The sequence below is a fragment of the Charadrius vociferus genome, unplaced genomic scaffold (genome assembly GCF_000708025.1).
Source record: "Charadrius vociferus isolate BGI_N301 unplaced genomic scaffold, ASM70802v2 scaffold87, whole genome shotgun sequence".
Taxonomy (NCBI): Eukaryota; Metazoa; Chordata; class Aves; order Charadriiformes; family Charadriidae; genus Charadrius; species Charadrius vociferus.
The window spans coordinates 568244-589134 of record NW_009649314.1 but is presented as its reverse complement, the minus strand read 5'-3'; the positions used below and the strand labels follow the sequence as shown (position 1 = coordinate 589134).

Sequence of the window (20891 nt, the reverse complement as noted above, 5' to 3'; positions counted from 1 at the left end):
ACCTAGTTTCTGTAAGGATGAGTCTTAAGCATGCATGGAAAATTGGGGCCCTGTTATTTACTTCCCAAAGACAAAATTTAACCAAAATAATCATAGAACTTGACTGGACTCATCATTGGCGAACTCAAACAAATCTAATCTTTGAGGTAAAGAAGACCAAAACATTCAAGAAACATATAAACAAACTAATTAATGGGAAAGAGGTTATTTTCTCTCTTCCATTAGTAACATGAATAATAGAAAACGAGTTACTGTTTTAATTAATTTTTAAGAAATACTCAACAACTATAGATGATGTACATAAGTGGGAAGTATGTAAGATTATGATTGCAGGAATGTTCTAGTTAAAAGACAAGCACTATGCAAAGCACAAGCACAGTGTTTATTTGTAAGACAGTAATGTCAATAGATTGGGACAAAGTTTTATTAATAACACAGTACCTAGTACAATGAAACTGAAGCCTTACCCGCTAGTAAACTAGCTGTCCCCCAAACTCTCAAATTAATAGAAAAATAATCGTAGAATGATTTAGGTTGGAAGGGACCTTGAAGATCATCGAGTTCCAACCCCTCTGCCATGGGCAGGGACACCTCCCACTAGACCAGGTCGCTCAAAGCCCCATCCAGCCTGGCCTTGAACACCCCCAGGGATGGGGCAGCCACAGCTTCTCTGGGCAACCTGTTGCAGTGCCTCACCACCCTCAAGAATGAAAAATTTCTTCCTAATATTTAATCTAAATCTACAATAATATTCCTTCTGTTATTAACCAGGGACAATGAATATGTTCCCTAATGAACAGTGTTACTTTTGGAAATGAAAATAAGCATAAAAAAATAAAATAGCAAATTAAGCTGTGTTTTGAAGCTTATTCACTGCTTACAAATAGCTGACACTTAAGATGCTTTCCCATGACTTCGGAAACCAGTCATTTTTCATTCACCACACTCACTGCGTTACAAAAATATATGCAGCTCCACAAACTATAACACCCTATGTTGTTTAAGTCATAAGCATTTCATTTAAGAACTACATTGTAATGAACTTGAGTACAGCACATTGTGGTGAGTTAACCTTGCCTGGACACCAAGTGCCCACCAAGCTGCTCTGTCATTCTCTTCCTCAGCGGGACACGAGGGGGAGAAAATAAGATGGAAAAAACTCGTGGGTCAAGATAAAGGCAGTTTAAAAAAGAAAAAGAAGGCCACGTGCAAACAAAAGATTTATTCTCTAATTCACATCAGCAGGTGATGTCCAGCCTTTTCTCGGGAGGTGTGGAATATCCCTTTGGTCAGTTTGGGTCAGCTGTCCTGGCTATGACCCTCCCAAGATCTTGCCCATCCCCAGCTGACTGGCGAGGGGGGCGCTGTTGGAGAGACAGCCATCATGCTGTGCCAGCACTGCGCGGCAGCAGCCAACACACTGGTGTGTTATCAACACCTTTCTAGCTACCAATGCAAAACACGGCACTAGGAGGGAAAATTAACTTCATCTCAGCCAGACCCAATACACACAGGCACAGGCAATATCCTTGTGTGATTTAATACATGACATAAAATCACAGTTCCATAAACAATTTTTTTTAAAAAAAGTCAGAAACTCTGGTAAAGGGTAGGTCTTGGCACACAATTATCTTGGTGGTTCATTCAAGTGTCAGCAATAGTTATCATCCTCCCATGGACACTGTTAGGTTTGGCATCTCCAATGCTAGGAGGACATTTTCCTACAGCAGTCTTCATTCCCTAAGCCAGAAATCACCATCCCAAAATGGGGGGTGGGAAAACAAAAAACCACCCCCAAACCATATAATTAAAGTCAAAGGGTCTTGAATAAGCCTACTGAAGATTCAGGAAGGAAACAGCATTTCACTATCAAAACTTTAAACCAGCTCCTAGGACAAAACCATTCACATGCAGGAAAACCACAGCTGATGAAGATGAGTGATTTGCATAGGACAGAAAGGTGACCAGCCACCTCACCAGCCTCCAAAACATACATATGCTATAGGAAAGTCTTGAGAAAATCTGAACCCCCTTTCTAATTCTCCTTCCAACTCTTTATAGGGACAGTAAACCTCCCTGAAATAGTCTAATATTTTAAAAATTAAAAAGAATCACCTCAGTGTTATTATCAGAAAAAAAAATCTTAAATTGGCTGGCAATACTATGTTCTAGCCCTTTAATTCACTATAATAAAAGTAACAGTGAAAGTAAAAATTAAATAATTCTGAAAACAGTAAGGAAAAAACCTAAGTTGTATATTAATTGGAAATTAAATCAAATTAAAATACCTTTAAATTATTTTATAGTCAGCACTAATTCACTACTGAGCTGATAAAATACATACATAAACAAACCCCCTGAAACACAGAGTGATTTTTTTTTTCTTAAATTGTCAAAATTAGGAAAGAATTGTAATTTAAGAAGCTGAAAAATTTTACGTGTTTAAAGTATCTTTATCAATAGACATAGTTTCTAGAGAAACAGGACACAACCATAACATTTGAAAAATTTATAAAGTCAATAGAAACATGGTTGGAATAAACTTGGATTAAGAAATAGTACTCAGCTCATTAAGATAAAAACCTGTCCACTGTAGGGCCTATAAAACAGACAAATTCAATAACTTACATCTTGTATCATTGTTATTATGGTCAGTTACTACTGAGGGGAAAAAAAGCTAAGGAGATCCCAGCACACACGGAATGCCATCCTCTCATTAGCTAAGATAACAACAGGAGTAAGATTAAAGTTTAGAGTCTGGATGAAGTGACATACAAACCTCAGAAACTAATTTCATTTTGGTGACAAGGCCAGCAGTAGTTTAAAAATAAAAATTACGGTAACACTAGACAATATCATCTTGCAGCACACGTGCAGTCTTTAATATGCCTACCTAACGCTATGGTGTCCTTTCCCACAGAGGCAGAAACAAACAGAATAGTAACAGAAGAGAAGGGTAAAGAGAAGTAACAGAGCTGTTGCCATCACTTGTAAGTACAGATATGAGATGCCTGGTTTGCAAACCTCTAAGCATCCTACTGACACTGGAAGGCATCAGGAACTTCATTACCAAAAGAAGATAAAGTGGAACTGTGGAGACAACAAAGGGACACTGCCTTAGATCTGAGACTGATCATCTTTGGGAAGGAAGAGTGTCCTGAGGCAGGTGTGGAACCAGACCTCAGCAACTAGGAAGTGTTAAGTAGTGGAACAAGCTGTATCTGCAAGGAAAACAGTGTCACTAACTCAAACATATGTGGGAATGCTGGCTTTGATCCTTTCTATAATGGGCTCTGAAAGACCCTATGGAAGAGTACACTAGGAAACACAGGTCCTTGGGAAGTGTCTAGTGGCTGGGGACTTGGGGGGGGGGGGGGGGGGGGAGCCGGGGGAAGAAAGAAAAGCTCATTCTCCTTTCATTCACATGCATTGCAACAGGTTGTTGGAACAGTGTTCATCCAATGAATAATTCATGACAGTTAATTACGAGGACCATTATGTTCTATCAGCACCTAATAACATGGGATATAATCAAGAATGGTGTTTGCTGTTGCTCTCAGTTGAGATGAAGTTCCGTTTCCTGTATGTGCCCACAGGAGGAAAGAAATTATTCAGTAAGGTTAAGTTAGAAATTAGACTAAGCCATCTTGCTGGAATTAAGTCTCTCAGTGATTTTAAGGACAGTTACACACACACAAAAGAAAAAACTAAAAGAGGCAGCATGACCAAAAAAAAAAAAAAGTTTTCTGCCCTATTACATACCATTTTATTTATCATACTTAACAAAGCTAAACCTGTACAAGTTTGTACATATCGCATTGAAGGAACTGTTCACTAGCTTAAAAAAAATGAACAAAACATCAGAAACATTAAACTTATGGTCCCCTTTGCAATTTTTGTGCAGTCAGTATCAATATATCAGCTCAAAGCTTTTGAGATATACGAAAAAACCTTAACAATGGAAATACAGACCACAGTGCCCCCTTTGGGCCACCTGCGATTGGTACCAAGCTTGTATCCATAGTAATCTCAAATGCAAAATTCAAATTCCGCTATATAGAAATGTGAAATTACAGACATTAGTAAAGAATTAGACATTTAAACAGTAAAGATAAATTGGATCAAAACTACATATACAGTTAAAGACATAGGTAAACATACATGACTGTTCAATTCAAGATCACATTTTTACATAGGAGAAACATTACATTCCAATCTACCAGTATGGCTTTTTCCATGAACAGGTGGGCGTTTTCAGATTTAAAAACCAAAACCGTCAGTTGTCTAAGAAAACTAGAAAAAATTAGTTATGTTAGGAAGAATTAATATCAAGAAATGAAAGTACGATTAAAGTGAAGTTTATAATATCAAGATAGACACCACTATGATTTAGTTTTGGAAGACATTTCACCTTCAATCTTATTATTTGTCATAACAGCGGCAGCATATTTCACCTGTGAACTTTCATCTTAGAATAGTGGAAAATAAGGTGTCACTTTTTTTAAATTCAATAGACTGAAATGCACCTGAGCAAAGCAAAATTAAAGTTCAAAGATGAAAGAAAGCATTTAGTTGAACTCGGTTTTGGCTTGTGGACACGTACAAAATTAAAAAAAAAATAAATAAATAAACAGCTTTTGGCACTTATCCACAGTAAGCTGTAAGGTGATTTAATAAAAGACAGCTAATAGAAGTGATCAGCTCACAATGAAACTGTACAAGCCATTAGTTCACATTTAAACAATAAATCTGATTGCAGTTTTGAGCACAAAAACATAACTTAAAAACCTATTTTATGCAAATTTGAAAAACTATATTGATTTTAAGTAGTTTAAATACATTCATTCCCAGTCAAAGTTTTACAGTAACTGATGATTTTCAATCACACACACAACCAAGTTATAAATCCCTGAAACATGGATTTATTTATAGGAATACTGATAAAACCTTAACAGAGATACAAATGATACATCACATAGTGTCTTACACCTTAATGGTAAGTACTTGACCACCTTGGATTGGTAGATGCATCACTCCTACTGTTAGACTCTAATACCATCCTCTAGGACCAACTGGTTTAAATTGAATTCACAACAGTTTGCAGTTATCTAAAAAAGATGATTTTTTTTTTTTTTTTTTAAATCACACTATCAAATACTCATCTTCTAACCAGTATTTCAAAACATCTGGAAAGAGAATTTCCCAGTTATAATGGGGCCTAAATATAATAAGCAGGGAGAGTCATAGTGAATTTGTGAAAGTAATTCCAGAATCAGTGCCCCTGCAGAGATTTACTATACAGCAGTACTTCCCTTGAAATAAGTTAATTGGTGCATCTTAGGACCTCGCTCTACCAATAGATCTTTAAACTCTCGAAGTTAATCTCATTCTGGCACTAACTTTCCATGGGGTAGGGCAATTTCCAAATGAAAGGCACTCTGTTATGAGTGAAATCAGAATTATCAGCAATGCAAATGGAAAACTTGCAACATATTGAAGAGAACTGCTGTATCCTATATGAGGTCTAAAATTAAGTACTTCCCTTAAAAAAGGTGGGAAAATATTTGGAACGGCTGTAGCATGTGTTTGCATGCACACAGACACTAGCCACTGTACAAGCAGAGATCTTCCAAGTATCTCAACTGTTGTTTGGTTTGGTTCCCCTCCCCCAACACTTCTTTTCGCTTGGGCAGAACTAAGCTTCTACGGTCCAACTGCACTTTAAGGACCACGGCACTATCAGGCGACTTGCAGAACAGCCCGTGGACCACCACTGCATTGCTTCCTGCAGCCCAGGGCAAGCAGGTCTGCAGAGTAAGTTGCAAGAGTGGTCCTCTCTAGTAGAACAAGAGCACAGGCACACACTATTAGTTTGTTCCACTAATTATTATTTCTTCTTACACCTTTTTTTTTTTCCCCTCCTTGTAAAAAAGAAAAAATTCATCTTGGGAACAAAGCTTTCCTTAAGGATAGGAAAACTCATGCTTGTTAGTCTGAATAAGGGATGTGCAAAACAGAAGTCATTTCCCTGAGGCAAAGATCTTCAAGTCATGCCTATCTTACATTGTCTAGTCTTATTTCAAGCTGTTGAAATATTTGGCACAATGAGGCCTTGATCACTGACTGAGTCTCATGGCATTGTCACAGTCTACATAATATATTTATGTAATAAAGTAGAAGTTACAAATGTTTCAACCTCTCATTCTGTTTTGGTTCCTCACATTTACTCATTAAAATCCCTTTCCTTCTCAAGGGTGGCCTTGAGCCTCCTGCGCAAGAAAGCAGAGTGACAAACTTCTACTGTATTTAAAGGTTGCCACGAATGCTGAGCACCCAAAAGGGAGGGCAATCGCAGTAGTTATCGGACTTGATACATGGAGTAAAAGGGTAAAAATTAATAGCCCATTAAATGCAGGTCAAAGGTAGGTGATTTAATAATCTCTTTTGACTTACATTATGAAAAGCATCCAGGGAGATAAAAGAAAGTCATGTTGTGAATGCTTCCAGTCTAAAACACGTAAGAAGCAAAGCTTGAAACCAAGTCTTTCCAGCTTTCCCTTTAAAATATAAATTGCACTTTTTATACAAAGCAATCCAAAGTCTAAGTTGCAGTAAAAATTTCAAGCTGCCTTACGGTACCAAAGAGTATCTGTGTTCACCATCTGAAGTAGAGGCAACCAGTTTTCAGCCATTCTGCACATAGAGCCATACGCTCCACACCTTTCTGCTTTAAAAGGGCCTGCCATTAAATGCCATGCCACTGGGTGGGTACTGCACAAAAAAGAAAAAAAAAATAAGAATTTAAGGCCTTTATCTCCACAAGGAGCTGAAAACTGTGGCACAACCCATGACCAATACTCAATACGCAAGTTAGCACACTCCCACCCAGGGCTCCAAAAATCAGTCATTCTTTCTAATGTTTGTCACACAAGACAATCACACCATCAGCAAGCAACAGTGCCAGATAAGCGTTTTTAAGGTCTTCAAAAATTCATAGCAAAGGGCACTTCTGAGAAAGATAATCTTAAAGATTTGGTTTTAAAAATAGACACCACACTCACATTCAAGGGACATTCTTCACTTTTAGGCCTTTGTCACAAATCTGAATCTTTATTGTTCTGAAATAAATGCTATAAACATAAGACTCAAAACAAGAACTCCAACTTTCAGTCTCAGAAGAGGTGTGGTTCAATGCCCATATCACGTGTAACAAGAAAGTTTCCTTAAAAAAGGAAAAAAAATTACTGTAAAGTCTTTTTTAAGAATGAAAATGCAATCTTTGTTTTTCTCATTAGTTTGTGTACAGGCGGGCACCAAAAAAACTTTTGCATTTTCTTTTGAATTCTTGCTATGATGCTTGACGAACTTTTTGCCATTCAACAAATTCATCCAGAAGTACAGGCCCTGCAAATGGATGAAACTTGGAGTTATATTTGCCAATGTTTTTCAAACATCTTCTCTTAAAAGTATGAAGGTTAAAACTATTGGTCTAGGTAACACCCATGTCAATCCTATGGTCAAATAGTTATTAAGACTCAAAGATGAATACAACCATTTCAACCCAAAGGTGGCAGAAAGTGCACAAATAACACTACACAGAATTATGGAAAAAAGCATTCCTGACATCTGACAGGTGCTCTGAACTGAATAGAAAGGATAAAAATAAGGTTATATCGTAAATTGGCACAATTAATTCCTTCTTCCCAGGGCTTTCAAAACCACAAATAATTAGAACACGGACCAAAATGGGATGCCTAATGCAATTCAGTCACTATGACTGACTATCAGCCAGGTGTAGCGTTCAGCCCCAAGTACCAGCAGCTAGGTTATTACACAGTTCTATAAAATAGAGTTTATCATATATTAGTACGAAATGAGAGTTTGCTGTTTATAATGCTATTTGCAAGTCTACAGCTTCATGTAGCAAGCAGCTTAACTAGATTCACAACTGAATATAAGTTGGCTCGAGCACACCATCGTACCCCTGACATACTACTACAATTAATTCCTGCAGTTTGAAGATGGATGGTAAATCAGGACCTTTTTTTTATGTATTGCTGGAGAAGAAATATTTTATACCTGACAGTATTGTTTCTGTTACAGAAATTTGTTTGATGCAAATTGAAAATAAGCAAAGTGTTATGAATACTTACAAGCACCATCTTCGTCATAGTTGCTAAGATCTGCATGGACAGTTCTGCTGAACTCTAGCACATTGTACCACTGATCCTTGTTCATAACTCTGTACTTCGATTGCTAGGGAAAATAATTTCAGAACATTAAAATGTCAAGTGACATCTGGTAATGCTGCATCTCATTTCTCACTATTTATCTTCAACCAGTTCCTAACAAACAATTTAATGGGTAACAATAGCTATTTCCTTGGTTTTCCATTTTTTTAAAATACTATGCATGGACATATTTCATAGTTCTGAAACTACATAATACAGTTTCTTGAAAGATCAAAGAAAAATTGAAACACCAGGGAATCCGGAAGTCACCACTCTTAAGCTTCAAAAACTGGTTTCTGTCTTGGCCTGAAGGGGGGTATACCTAGCTCAGATATATTTCCAGAATGAATGATTACTAAAATCTTCTTTTCTCCAGGGTACAACACAGTATGATCATAAGGACATCTACTTTGCAATGTTAGCACTAATTTGAAGCCAAGGAATACTCTCAAGCCTAGCATGCCCCACAACCTACACACGTCCCATTACTAAGTCACTTGCAGCTGAGCCAACCAAAATCTTCCAGAAACAGCCAGAGTTCAAGCTACCTACACAGTGTATCTACACAAAACAAATTTGAAATTCAGCACAGACACAGCTGAAGAGGCTACTGGGGCTCTATTATTTAATTATAAATCTACCTTTACAGTCTAATTAAGATGGAATTTTAGCTGCCTTTGATAAGAGAAGGGAGGAGTACAGGGAGGGAAAAAAGGATCTGTGATGCATACAAGAACATTACTGTTTCATAAGCACATCAAGCAAGGGAACAGGGGCAATATAGATATGTTTTTGAGCAAAACAACACAAGCCCTGAAATCTTTTCACAGAACAGCCCAACTACTATGCCATCATTCAGAAAGTCAAGGAAACTTGTACCTCCAGGTATTGATAAAATACTGAAAACAGTGGCCAAGTTCTTCCAAGCAGAAGAGCTAACATGGATTTTGCAGTATCAATATCAAGACTTCGCTGGTCTTTATCCTAAGGTTGAATAAAGAAAGCACAAAACCCACTCAAGTACAAGCTTGTTGAATAATTAAAACAAGAACTTCTCTAACATTTCATTAGTCTTACCCTTGCAAAATCAAAGGCATATCTGTAGATATTCTTAAAGGATGAAATGTCATTCAATTGTGACCGCAAGAAGTCAAATTTACTCTGTAATTTTTCTGTACAGTCACACCTTAAAATAAAGAAAAACAAATGATGTTAGAAGTTCAACACATTTGGACAATGAAAAAAATGCTAGCAAACAAAAAAAATTAAAATCACCAACATCAGACATACAGGAGTAATACTATGAAAATAACTTAAAGAACACTGAACACGCTCAACATCTGCAGCTTATTGAAAGCCTGGCTTCTGTAAGCAAGTTTTGTTTAAAACGTATTAGCAACGTAATATAAAGTCTCTGTTTTACTTCTCAAATAGTAGTATTTTTATGCCATACTCTGCAATTTATATTCATATCCAGTACTATCTTATCTTTCAATCACTATGAAAGTTTGGAGAAAGCAGTATGTGGTGTACATTAAGGTGGCAAAATCCAGTTGTAAACAAGGGCTTTATGCCATATCTCTTTGGAAAAAAAGCAAACCCTAAACACACACTTCAAGACTACATATTTACAAGTGGCAGGATTGAGCACACTCACTCAGCAAATGTACTAGTCCGCTCATGTTTTATGACTGATACATGCAAGCTGTGATAAGCCTATCACCTGGATTAGTCAGTAGCTATTCAACTGAATACTCAAAGGCTGTATGAGAACATACAGGTCTGACAGTTGACAGGATAGCTCTTTGGCAAAAATAACCCTTTGGCAGAAAAGAAGATCTTCACGTATTTACTCAGTGAGGACTTTTGTTTTCAAATAGAAAATGGGTTAGATTCACCAACAATGGCAAAGGAGAATGTAATTTACACGTTAATCCTCCAGGAAAGACTCAGTCAAAAGAAATGTTGTTATATTACATCATATCACATCACATTTTATTCTTATAAAATAAGTGCTGCCATGATTAACAAAAAAAAATAAAGTCCACCTTGCCTCATATACTGCATGACAGAAGCAATACTTTCAGAAATAAAGGTGTACATAAATACTTCTTTTGGTAACATGTGCCCCTCCTGGCAGCGTGACTCTCAGAGAACACATTTGCATCTTTAACAGCTCCTTGTGGTATTGTCACAGTAGCCCACAGCAAGTGCCCCTGGGGAGTACCGCAGCAGGCTGCTGAGATGCTGTACTTTGATGCTGTACTGTGCCCACAGCCGATAGATACTTCTTGTTCCTCATGTCTGACAGCCTCTGTGTGCACGTCGGTCTGTCTGCCCCTCTCAGGCAGTTCCAGCTGATGGAACCTTTTGTTATTTCTTGTCTCTAGTAGCATCTACCTAAAGCAGCACTGAGTCCCAGCCAAGTTTACTGCTAAATAAATAAAACTATTAGCTAATTATGCTGCATATTCAGGTGGCAGGAACTAATATATTTTGCAATAAACCATGCATTAAGTTAAACAGAAATCTTGTTAGGACTGAGGTTTGATAAATGTAAATAAAGAAAAAAATACTTTTTTTGTCTTCAGCCATCTAATTGTTCTATGTATCCTATTGTTTAACCCTTAAAACAGTATCATGCTATGCTACAAAGGCATCTCATTTTGTATTCGTATCTCTTCTTTCCATGTTCAAACCTTCATACTGCAATAATATTGCCCTCTACATCTGAGGACAAATCTACCTATTTGAAACCTAACTAAATGCTCATGTTGTTAGCATACTAATAACACATAAATTACGTAAAGTGGATTTACCACACATTTTGTCAAGTATAATTTGATTGAGATTATTTACCATACCATGGATAAACAAAAATTTCAGTATGTTTAAATGTCTCACAAAATATTTTGTTAAAATTGTTCAAATAATCATAAATGTAAGTACAAAGTAAAATTTCTGTTTACTGTACTATTGGCTATATGTATTTTAATGCAGAAGTGATTATCTTAAAAAGCTAGTATGAAAATGTGCAACTATTAGGTCTCAAGACTCCTGAGCTATTGTTAAACTATTTAAAACCAAACAGTCAAACGGATCTCACTCGAACAGACAGGCACCACCCTCTGAAGCCTGAAGCAGGGACATATCCCTGTTAAAACCATTTAAGGCATTTCCACACCTGGCCACTGACTTTCTTCACACTAGTGAGGCAAGGAGCTGTCAAACTCCTCTTTTACAGACATATGCCTCCTTGTGTGGCTGTATCATAAACAAGATGACTGAGGTCACCCATACTTAGAATAACATTCCTAACAGTATTTGTTTGTTGTTGTTGTTTTTTTTTTTTTAACAGTCATAAACACCTTCTAATTAGCACAAGTGAATTAATACCAAACTCCTGGACAGAGACTAGAAAAAGATGTGATTTCTTGAACTGCCTTTGCTGAAAAATAGTATTAAATAAGGTTACCTCAAGACAAACAAAACTAGACATTACCTTACTACGTTCTCTTCACATCCCTACATCTTATTTATAACAAAACTTAAATTAGCACCACAAACCAGTCGTATTTTGATTTCTATTGAAGTAGAGAGTTCATCTGAGGCATAGCTAACATGAACAGAGCGATGATTCAATAACTCCTACTCAGATATTCCAATGTTTCATATTTCATAATTATTCACACGTTTGTCTTCTGCTAAAAAGAAAAATTAGTAAGCTGTATACAAACATTAAACCAAAAGCATTTAATTGTAGTATGTAAGTAGCTTGAAGGTCTTTTAACCTACAAAAGAGTTCCCCTGCCAAAATCCATCCCTCCAGATGGACAAAAGGAAACAATATCTGTCTAGCCCATCCACTCTTTTCAAGCATTGAAATGGATCTTCTGAAATTTAGGTTCCATGTTCCAACTGGAAAATACAGAGGTCCAAAGAAGTGATGGCTTAAGAGAGCAAAGGAACATCTTTTCCGTGCCCTGACAATGCTATAATTTCACCATGTCATTTGATTTACAGATCTGGAGACCAGAAATTGTTTAGATTCCAGTATAGACCTAATGATATGCTGGCACAAAAAAAATCATTTACACTATGCTTTGTGTTAGCCTCACAAACATTAACAGAAAGGCAATAACAAGCAAAAAGCTTGTTGGAAAAGCAGTTGATATTAGGCTATCATTAAAACCAACCCAAATAACTTGTTTTTATTAATAATTCTGCAAACAGCAAGAAGTTACAAACCTGACTTTCCTGCGTCTCTCTCATGTGATTTCTCTTGTACCTAAAAATGTGAGATTACAACCTTATCTTTCCCTCAGCTGGAATCTAATTTGGTTCTCTCCCCTTTACCTGGCCACTCATTTTCAAGAGCTCAACTTTAATGTAAAATTTGGCTCAAATTCTAAGGTAAAAAAAAAAAAAAAAAAAAAAATCGCCAGAGGGAAGTACTCAGACAATACAGCTGCTTGCGCCTCACTTCCTTACACACAAAATCATTTGTATTTGCCTAGTTCAAACAACAACTTCTGTGGAGTTTAATAAAATCATGAATTGTAATCCTTTTTGCTTCATCTTCATTTTGTAATTAGATTTTTTTTTCTTTGTAGGTCTGTAAAGCCTACAATTGAAAAATACATGAGTATGCTTCTCCTTTAACTCAGATACATAAGTGTAAACGCTCTGAATAACCCTCCAACAGCTTTAAAGCAAATGTAGATAATCAGTCATTTCCTGAGAGCTATTCATTTCGTCCTAAGGAGGCATTTAAAACAGCTGAAATAAATTGCCCAGCAGAGGTACTTGTATCTCTCTGCTGACTATGAAAAGAACTTTAGGTGATTAACCCAGATTCAGGCACCCAGCTTTTTTATATATATACATATATATACACATATATATATATACACACACACACACACAGAGCAGAATTTGCCTTACCAACAGGATATACTAGAAACCTCACTTTTGTGGCTTAAGTTATTTAAGTCTCATAAGCTGCTACTTAGTCCTTGATCCACCTTAATTTTGACAGTGTATACCTTATCACATATTTATTTTTCTCCTCCTCTCTAAAGAACAAACTTCATCAGCATATCACAAAAACACAAACAAAAAGAATGTCACTTCAAGATTCAGGCACCCAAATGTTGGCATCTAACTGTAGATTAGATTTAGGTGTCTAAGCTTTAGGTGTTGCCATTCGTAGAGGTACCAACCTGTAAGAGCAATTCAGGTGACCAGTCACTAGGTCTTAGGGCAAGCTGAATATCTCCCCAGGCTGCACCACATTTACTGCAATCTTTGGAGATCTATTCAGAGTTTAAGAAATCCAGCTCTTGCATATAAACCACACATTTAGGTGTCTTACTATAGAGCTGAATTCCACCCAACCCTGTTCATGCAATTACCTTATGTGACATTTCACATATTCTGAAATAAGGATTCTGTAATATAACTGATTTGGAATACACTCTGGGCTTTTAATGTCATTTATTTGTGCAAAAATTTAAAAAAAAAAAAAAGCTGTGCAAGAATGCAATAATACCTCATTGCTTTAAGAGGGTAAAATTCTTCCCCTTCAAAACTCCTGTCAAACCTTTCAAGAGAAACTAGACTCCTCCATTACAGAAGGAATCCCATAATATGATCCTCCCCTCCCAGAAAGCGCAAACAGTGTAAGTTCACAGATTTATATTTTCTTTTTAAGCCAACGAATCTTGAATTCCTTCACGTGAGTGTCACTGCTTCATCCAGCTGCTTAGTCTACAGCCTGCTACTAAAGCACACCCAGGGGAAGCAAAACATACAGGTTAACTGGTTTAGGCTTAGGCAAGTGCTTTGATCATAAGTCTGTTCATATAAAAATGCACAGCAGTACCATATTTGCTGTCTTAAACGCATTTAGCCTATAGCATGACCAGCTCTGTCCTTAAAAGAATCAGAAGATTCCTAATCACAGCAGATTATTGGAAACAAAGTCTATAGTATTGGCTCTGAAGAGATGCCTGATTTCATACATCTTTGTGCTTGCATTCTGCTAGACTGGCTAACTTGAGAGCTTCCATTTGGCCATAAAAATTAAGTATTTCAGAGAAGTGACCAAGTTATACCCATTCACTGCATCTAAAAGTGTACGCACCCAGAACTTAATCTGTTGTCCTAAATTTCAGGCAGTTTAATCATTCCAGATTTTAATAAATCTAAAAATAGCCACACAAAAAAATAAAATCAAGGCACCTATTAGAAGCCTGATTCCACATAAATAAGATTTGCACAAGAATCAGGCCAGAGACATTTAATCCATAGTCTCAAATAACTAGAGGATATCGGCCCAGTACAGATTTCCAAACCAATTCACAACTGATAGGGTTATTGGGCCAACTCCAAGGGTCAGATCAGCCCCTCTTTCCTACAGTGCTGGAACTGCAACAATAGCTCCCTGATATTTTTAATATTGAATGCAGTGTCATAACAAGTCACCCTTAAAACATTAATGTGGCATAAGTAATTTCATGAAGAACAAAAAGCAACAACTGAACTAAGCCTCACAAAAAGCTGGTTAATTTCATGAAAGAAACCACCTCTTTAGGCAAAGTATTCACTCACCAAAAATTCTTACAGAGAAAATTTATTTATAAATTGAAAAAGTGTTATTTAACCTAAGCATTAAGCAGGCCTTCTGACCCACATCTAATAACCAAAATTATTATCAATGCAGTCCTCATCTATAGATCTTAGAAATCAGTAAAAACTTTCTAGAATACCAATATGCTTATGGATATCTCCAGATCTACTCATTTGTATCTGCTAACTAGAATGATATTTTAACGTATTTTTTGTAAGAAAAAAAAAAAGCCACTGAAACCTGACTTATTAGGGTTAGACAGAACTTCATCATTTGAGTGAACTCATCAGATTGGTAACTGGATGAACAATAGCTACTTCCAGTCATTGATCAAGACCAAACCTAAAAGCAACAGTTGCTGTGTCTTATTGACAATGAACAAGAAGCTGAGGGCAAGAATAATTAACCTACTGGTACAAACACAAAATTAGAACACTATTACATATGTAAAAACACTCTTACTGTAATGAGGTCATTCCTTTTAACCATTCTTCCTTGGTAAAAAATCCCATGCTTTCAGCCTCTAGTTTCCAGGCTAAAACTAACATAATAATCTAGGGGGGGGAAAAAAACAAACAAGGAGAGAAGAAGGAGTCAGTATGCAAGACAAGGCTGATTTATAGATGTCCAAGAAGAAAACTCTTAAGCGTTCAAACATTCTAGCAATTGTTGTACATGCTTGCACTTTATATTTGTTACCATTTAATAATTCAGCTATGTGCAATCTTCCCCTTAATTTCAATTTCTGAAAATGAAGTATTACTATAACAAAAAAACCCCAAAAACCTCACACACCAGCCACACATAATTGATGTATTCAGCTGAAATACCTTAGAACAGCTCCTAAAAGCAGGAAGATTAGAACTCTTAACTTCAGTAAGCAGTGAGCCGTTTATTTTATCCAATATCCCCTTTAAAGTGTTATTAGTATCGTGTAAGAAACCTACATTTTCAGGCTCAACACCGATGTCTTCACAGAACTTTTCCATTCCTTCAGGCCCCACAACTTCATCAGGACCTTCAAAACCAAAAAGAAATCAGATTGAAATCTAAATAACATTCTCTGCTCACAAGGGTTACACACAACAGTAATTAGACTATACTGCATACAAGCTATCTTTAAAATCACTGAATTACACTATTAAGTAGCTTTAATGTTAGAACCATTCTATCAACTCCAATGTGGAGACATCTATATTACATATGAAGTAACACTATGAACTAAAAGCAAAACTAAACCAGAATTTTCGTATTTATTTACGAAATTTACTGCCTCCCCACAACAGCAGACAAACTATTTTAGTCTGTGCATGCAAGTTTTCCAAAGACTCCACTGAGTTTCCCATTGACACAGCTCAACTCCAATAACTGTGACGGTCAATTGTTTTTAAGACGACTTGGGTACTGCTACTCTGTGCTGAAGTTACTCTATGAATAACATTCTTCAAAGAGTTATTTTACCAACAACAACAGAAAAAATCCATCTGAGCTACTATTACAGATATTACTCTTTCAATGGCATTAACATTATGGGTTTGCAACAATACAGAAGAGGATGAATCTTCAAATAACATAAGGTTAGTTTTATGATTCTGAGTAATACGAGGAGAGTGATAACAATAAATCAGAAAAATGCTAAGCATGTTAGGCATGTACAAAGCAGAAAAAGGTTTATGACTGCAATGAAAATAACTTGATTAGGACCACAACAGTTAGTGTTATGCTGTCACTTTTCCATTTTAACACAAAGAAAGCATCTAAAAAGCATGTGTTTAAAGAGCACATAAAAAACACTCTACAATGCTTTGTTTCTCTGAATCTCTCTCTGGTTTTAGTTATTTCTGCTAAGCCTGTTCCAAAAATGACTCCTACTGGGCAACCATATATTAATAGAAGACCTGTTGACATGCTATTTTGATGTGTCTTGGATCATTATGTTAACATCATTTTAGTGAATATGAACCCACGTAAAAGGTAAAGGCTTTGTCTTCTGGAACAACATGCCATTTAATTTTTTTTTTTTTTAAATGTTGCTATTTATACATAGACAGAGCAGTCCTCCCCGTTCCCGTCCCCCCCCTTCCCCCCTTGATGATACCCATCTTCACTTCATGTGTATCTGCTTCTGTTATTGTAAGCGGAACTCTTTTTAAGAGTTTGGATAATGTACTTTGAGTAATGACTCACTGTGAGACAAGAACATAGTCAATAAAACCTACTGAGAACGGCTACTTTTACAGGAAAATAAAATGCAACTGGCATTTAAGATCATGAACCCCTACCTCTTGAAAAATGTTGCAAGGAACATTTCGCCTAAGTAAGCAAGGCAAAACACTGCCATCTGGTTTTGAGAAGCCCTTACAGAGAATGTGCTAAAAAAATGCAAGTTTAAGTTATGAAGAAATGCATACTGGTAATGACAGGTATAAACTTGAATCAGTATTTTTGGCCCAGAAATCATATGTACAATTCATATATATGAGTATAATTTTCTCTTTTAACGGAAACATTTAATCTCCTAGGGTGTATAACTTCACTGGAATTCTCTTTTATGCTAGAAATTTGGCATCTTTTGATTACTGGTTAACCAACAAAGTATAACCTTCTACACTCAGTGTTTGACCCAACAGCAAAACCAAAATTTATAGGCCTTAAAGTTAAAAGCATGTGCAGGTGTGTTGATCAGAAGAAAATTAACTGAGAAATCTTATTTTCTGCAGAAAAGACTCTTTACTCCAAAACCATATTTCTCAAACCTAAATTCGAAAGCAGATTACTAGAATCAGGATCAGTTCATTAATGTGGAAAGACTGCAAGTCTTTATCAGTTCTGATAAATATACTCAAACCAATTGCTGGCAGATAAATCATCAGCTCATTTCATACTGAGAACTGGCCATTAGTGAGTTTTAATCACCAATTAGTTATGACTGACTTCAAGTAGTGACAAGAAAAGAAATTAACAACAGCTTACAGATCCTGAATTTCCAACCATATAATCAGTAAATAAATAGCAGTAACAGTTTAATAAAATCTGCAAAATACAGTGCATATTCACTGAAAGCAACTATTACTTGGATAGCAATTCTGGTTTATTTGAAAAAAGGACACTTCTAACCCTTTTGAATGAAACATTTGTTATTTAAAATATCAAAAATGTTAGGACAGTCTCAGATAGGAAAAAACAGTATAAGCATCTATTATTTTATTTTGTAAAATAGAAAGCCACAAGGCTTAAATCATGAACTATTTAATTATCCTTCCAATTTGATTATAAACAAGATCTAGTTGGATAAATAAACTTCTATCTAAACTATCCCTCAATGTCCTGACCTCTACTCATCCGTTTCAAATAAAGAATTAGAATCATTCAGTATGTCCTGGTTCAACGCTGTACTGTTCAACATCAGTAATTTCATTGTAAAGAACGCCATGGTAAGTTACAAAGTAAAGAAGAGAAAGTAAAAAAGAACAAATACTGAAAAGGTGATAGGAAAAGCTATACTAACTCAAGTGAATGTTATAAGGAAGCGAATATGGATGTATTTTTTATGTCTACATCAGTATAAAAAAACAAAATGCAAATGATATTTGATGTATTCATTTGTTTTAAACAAAACCATATAATTTTAAATATTAATCCATTGCATATTACCTGCATATTCATAAAACCAAGCCAGGCACTTTTTGCTTGAAAAATGTTCCTCTCCGCTTATTACTTTACCAGAGGCTTGTGATCTGCAATAGCTTATAGAAACACAAGGGTGGTGTTATTTTAATATGACAAATGGGAAATGATTTAAAATTAAATTCCAAATTTTTCATTATTAGTTCGAACTATTTAAACTGTTTCACAAAGTCAATACACATCAACAATGAAGCTGAGTTTATCAAAGGGCAACTATCTGTTAGCCTATTTCAACACTTGTTGGAACATAAAATTACCTTGAAATACAACCCTCTTATAGCCCAATTTATTGCAACTATTACTTTTTCTGAAACGCAAAGGTACTGTCAACCTGGAGATACTAAACCAAGAAATCCACACACAGACAGTCAATATATCACTACTCAGTAATTCAAATGACACAGGCATTTAAAGTTAGGTCTCTAATAAGCAGCATGATCTTCAAGAGTGCTGAATATGCACAGATCCCATTTAGGTCAACAGGAGCTGCAGAGTTTGACATATTTAAGTCAGGCTATTTATAGTTAAGCATCCAAATTTGAGAAGAAAACTCGGTCAATTTGCTTATGTTAAACATGTAACTAAATATCTGTAAATTCTGTAGATGTTCGGTACACATACCATAGATTTCATATTACTGTTCTAGTAACACTAAAACTGCTCAGCACACACAGCTACCCCCCTGGCATTGTCTTCATTATGTGACACACAACCCAGTTTGCTTAGAAAGTCAGTTTTTATAATTTATTATTCTTTAAAAGAATACATAGAATAACTAATTTCTTCCACTAAAAACATCGACCACACGAAAGCATCTGTAGCCAGGAAGGAGCTGCAGCACCTTTTTAATTAATGCTCCTTTCGAATAAAAGTTGAAAGTCACTCATATGAGATGACTTAAAATTATGCAGCTCCTACATTGCAATTTTAAAATGAAAATGTCAAGTAGGAAAAGAATAGTTCAATTCTGAGAGGAGATGAACAATTTTATCTCCCATGTATCACCTTAAGCTTCACTGGAAAAGAAAGCAACACTCTCCAAGATGAAGCCTTATGTGCTGAAAGCTAGAATTAAAGAGGTACTACAGACAAACATCCATTAAACTGCCATTAAAAACACAGGTCACCAGAAAGAAACAGAACCATACAGTATGCTATTGCTTGTTGGTTTTACCCAGTTTAACATATATCCATTTGTAATTGCTGGTTTTATTAAAGAATATTACCAATATATTGCTGTATAAGAATGCTATGTCAAAAACGCTTGCATATCTAACATTTTGCGACCATCTAGTATGAACTCTCATTTACATCATCATTTTTGCCCAATGACTACTAGCTTCCTGTAGAGTCTTGTGGGTGTTTTTTTTTTTTTTTAAAGAGTTTTCAAAAGATTTTTTTAAAATAAAAGAAATTAAGATCATAAAATTTTGGTCAGCAGTGTTCAAGAAAGATGAACTGAAACTGGAACAGATGCAGAGAAGAGCTATGATGAGCAAGGAAACTGAAAATCAGTATTACAAACCAGAAGAATCTAGCTTGTTTAATTTAAGAAAACAAAGCATGAGAAAACACAAATGCTCACTCCAAATACATTATGAGGCAGAACTATGAGGGAGGAGCGTTATATAAAGGATAATGCAGGCACAAGAACAGTTACTAACTGGCTATGAGTAAATTTAGACAGAAACTAAAAGATCACTAATGACCACAGAAAGTGAGCTCTGGAACAGTCATCCAAAATGAACAGTCATTGCAAAATAAAAGCCTGAGTACATCTAAGCACAAGCTTGGTCAACCTATGAGAAAGGCCATACGCCACAGTTTCTTGCAATAGCCATTCCTGTAGCATTGATTTCGTAAGTCCTTTGTATTCTTATGTCCTCAGGACATTTATCCTAACTACTGGTTTATTGACACAAAACATTCTAATAGATGAAAAAGGCATCCAGTTACTTTAGGGAAGCCACACTGGAAGCTCCTGCTACACCATAGTAATAGTTTATCATTCTAATGATAATTTTGGTGTATCATGACATAAGTGGTCTTTTTATAGTAGTTAATGAAAAGACACTCAGACTCCTGTATTTATTAACAAAAACCTTTCCTGATTTTGTACGGGAGTGTGCCAACCTCTCCTTCCACTTCACTGCAAAAAACCAAACAGAGACAGTTTAACGAAGACACTCTTGAGTACTGGTGACCTTAAAACGAGGAGACCTGCCTACCCCAGGCAAGAGGTTAGAATGAACGTGTGGACAAACGCTGGACCCGCCCCTGCCGGTAGAGCGAAAGGCCAGACCAGCCGGGGACGGCAGCAGCTCCGTACCGTTTCTCCCCTG

At 36.1% G+C, this 20891-nt stretch overlaps 2 protein-coding genes across 2 annotated transcripts in view; one reads left to right on the top strand and one right to left on the bottom strand.

Moving 5' to 3' along the window:
* Nucleotides 1-7087: 7087 nt before the first annotated feature.
* On the bottom strand, nucleotides 7088-20558 carry DCUN1D5 (DCN1, defective in cullin neddylation 1, domain containing 5). Its single transcript, XM_009889411.1, has 8 exons — nucleotides 20506-20558; nucleotides 18517-18608; nucleotides 15810-15880; nucleotides 15325-15416; nucleotides 9309-9417; nucleotides 9111-9215; nucleotides 8154-8256; nucleotides 7088-7404 (listed from the first exon to the last, which is right to left on the bottom strand). Exons 1-8 carry the CDS (start codon nucleotides 20556-20558, stop codon nucleotides 7349-7351), a joined length of 681 nt encoding a protein of 226 aa, XP_009887713.1. The 3' UTR covers nucleotides 7088-7348.
* A 237-nt stretch (nucleotides 20559-20795) lies between these two features.
* DYNC2H1 (dynein, cytoplasmic 2, heavy chain 1) overlaps nucleotides 20796-20891 on the top strand; it is a 197053-nt gene continuing 196957 nt past the window's right edge. Inside the window, exon 1 of the mRNA XM_009889410.1 lies at nucleotides 20796-20874. Coding sequence (XP_009887712.1) covers nucleotides 20796-20874 — 79 coding nt within the window. The remainder of the gene's footprint in view (nucleotides 20875-20891) is intronic.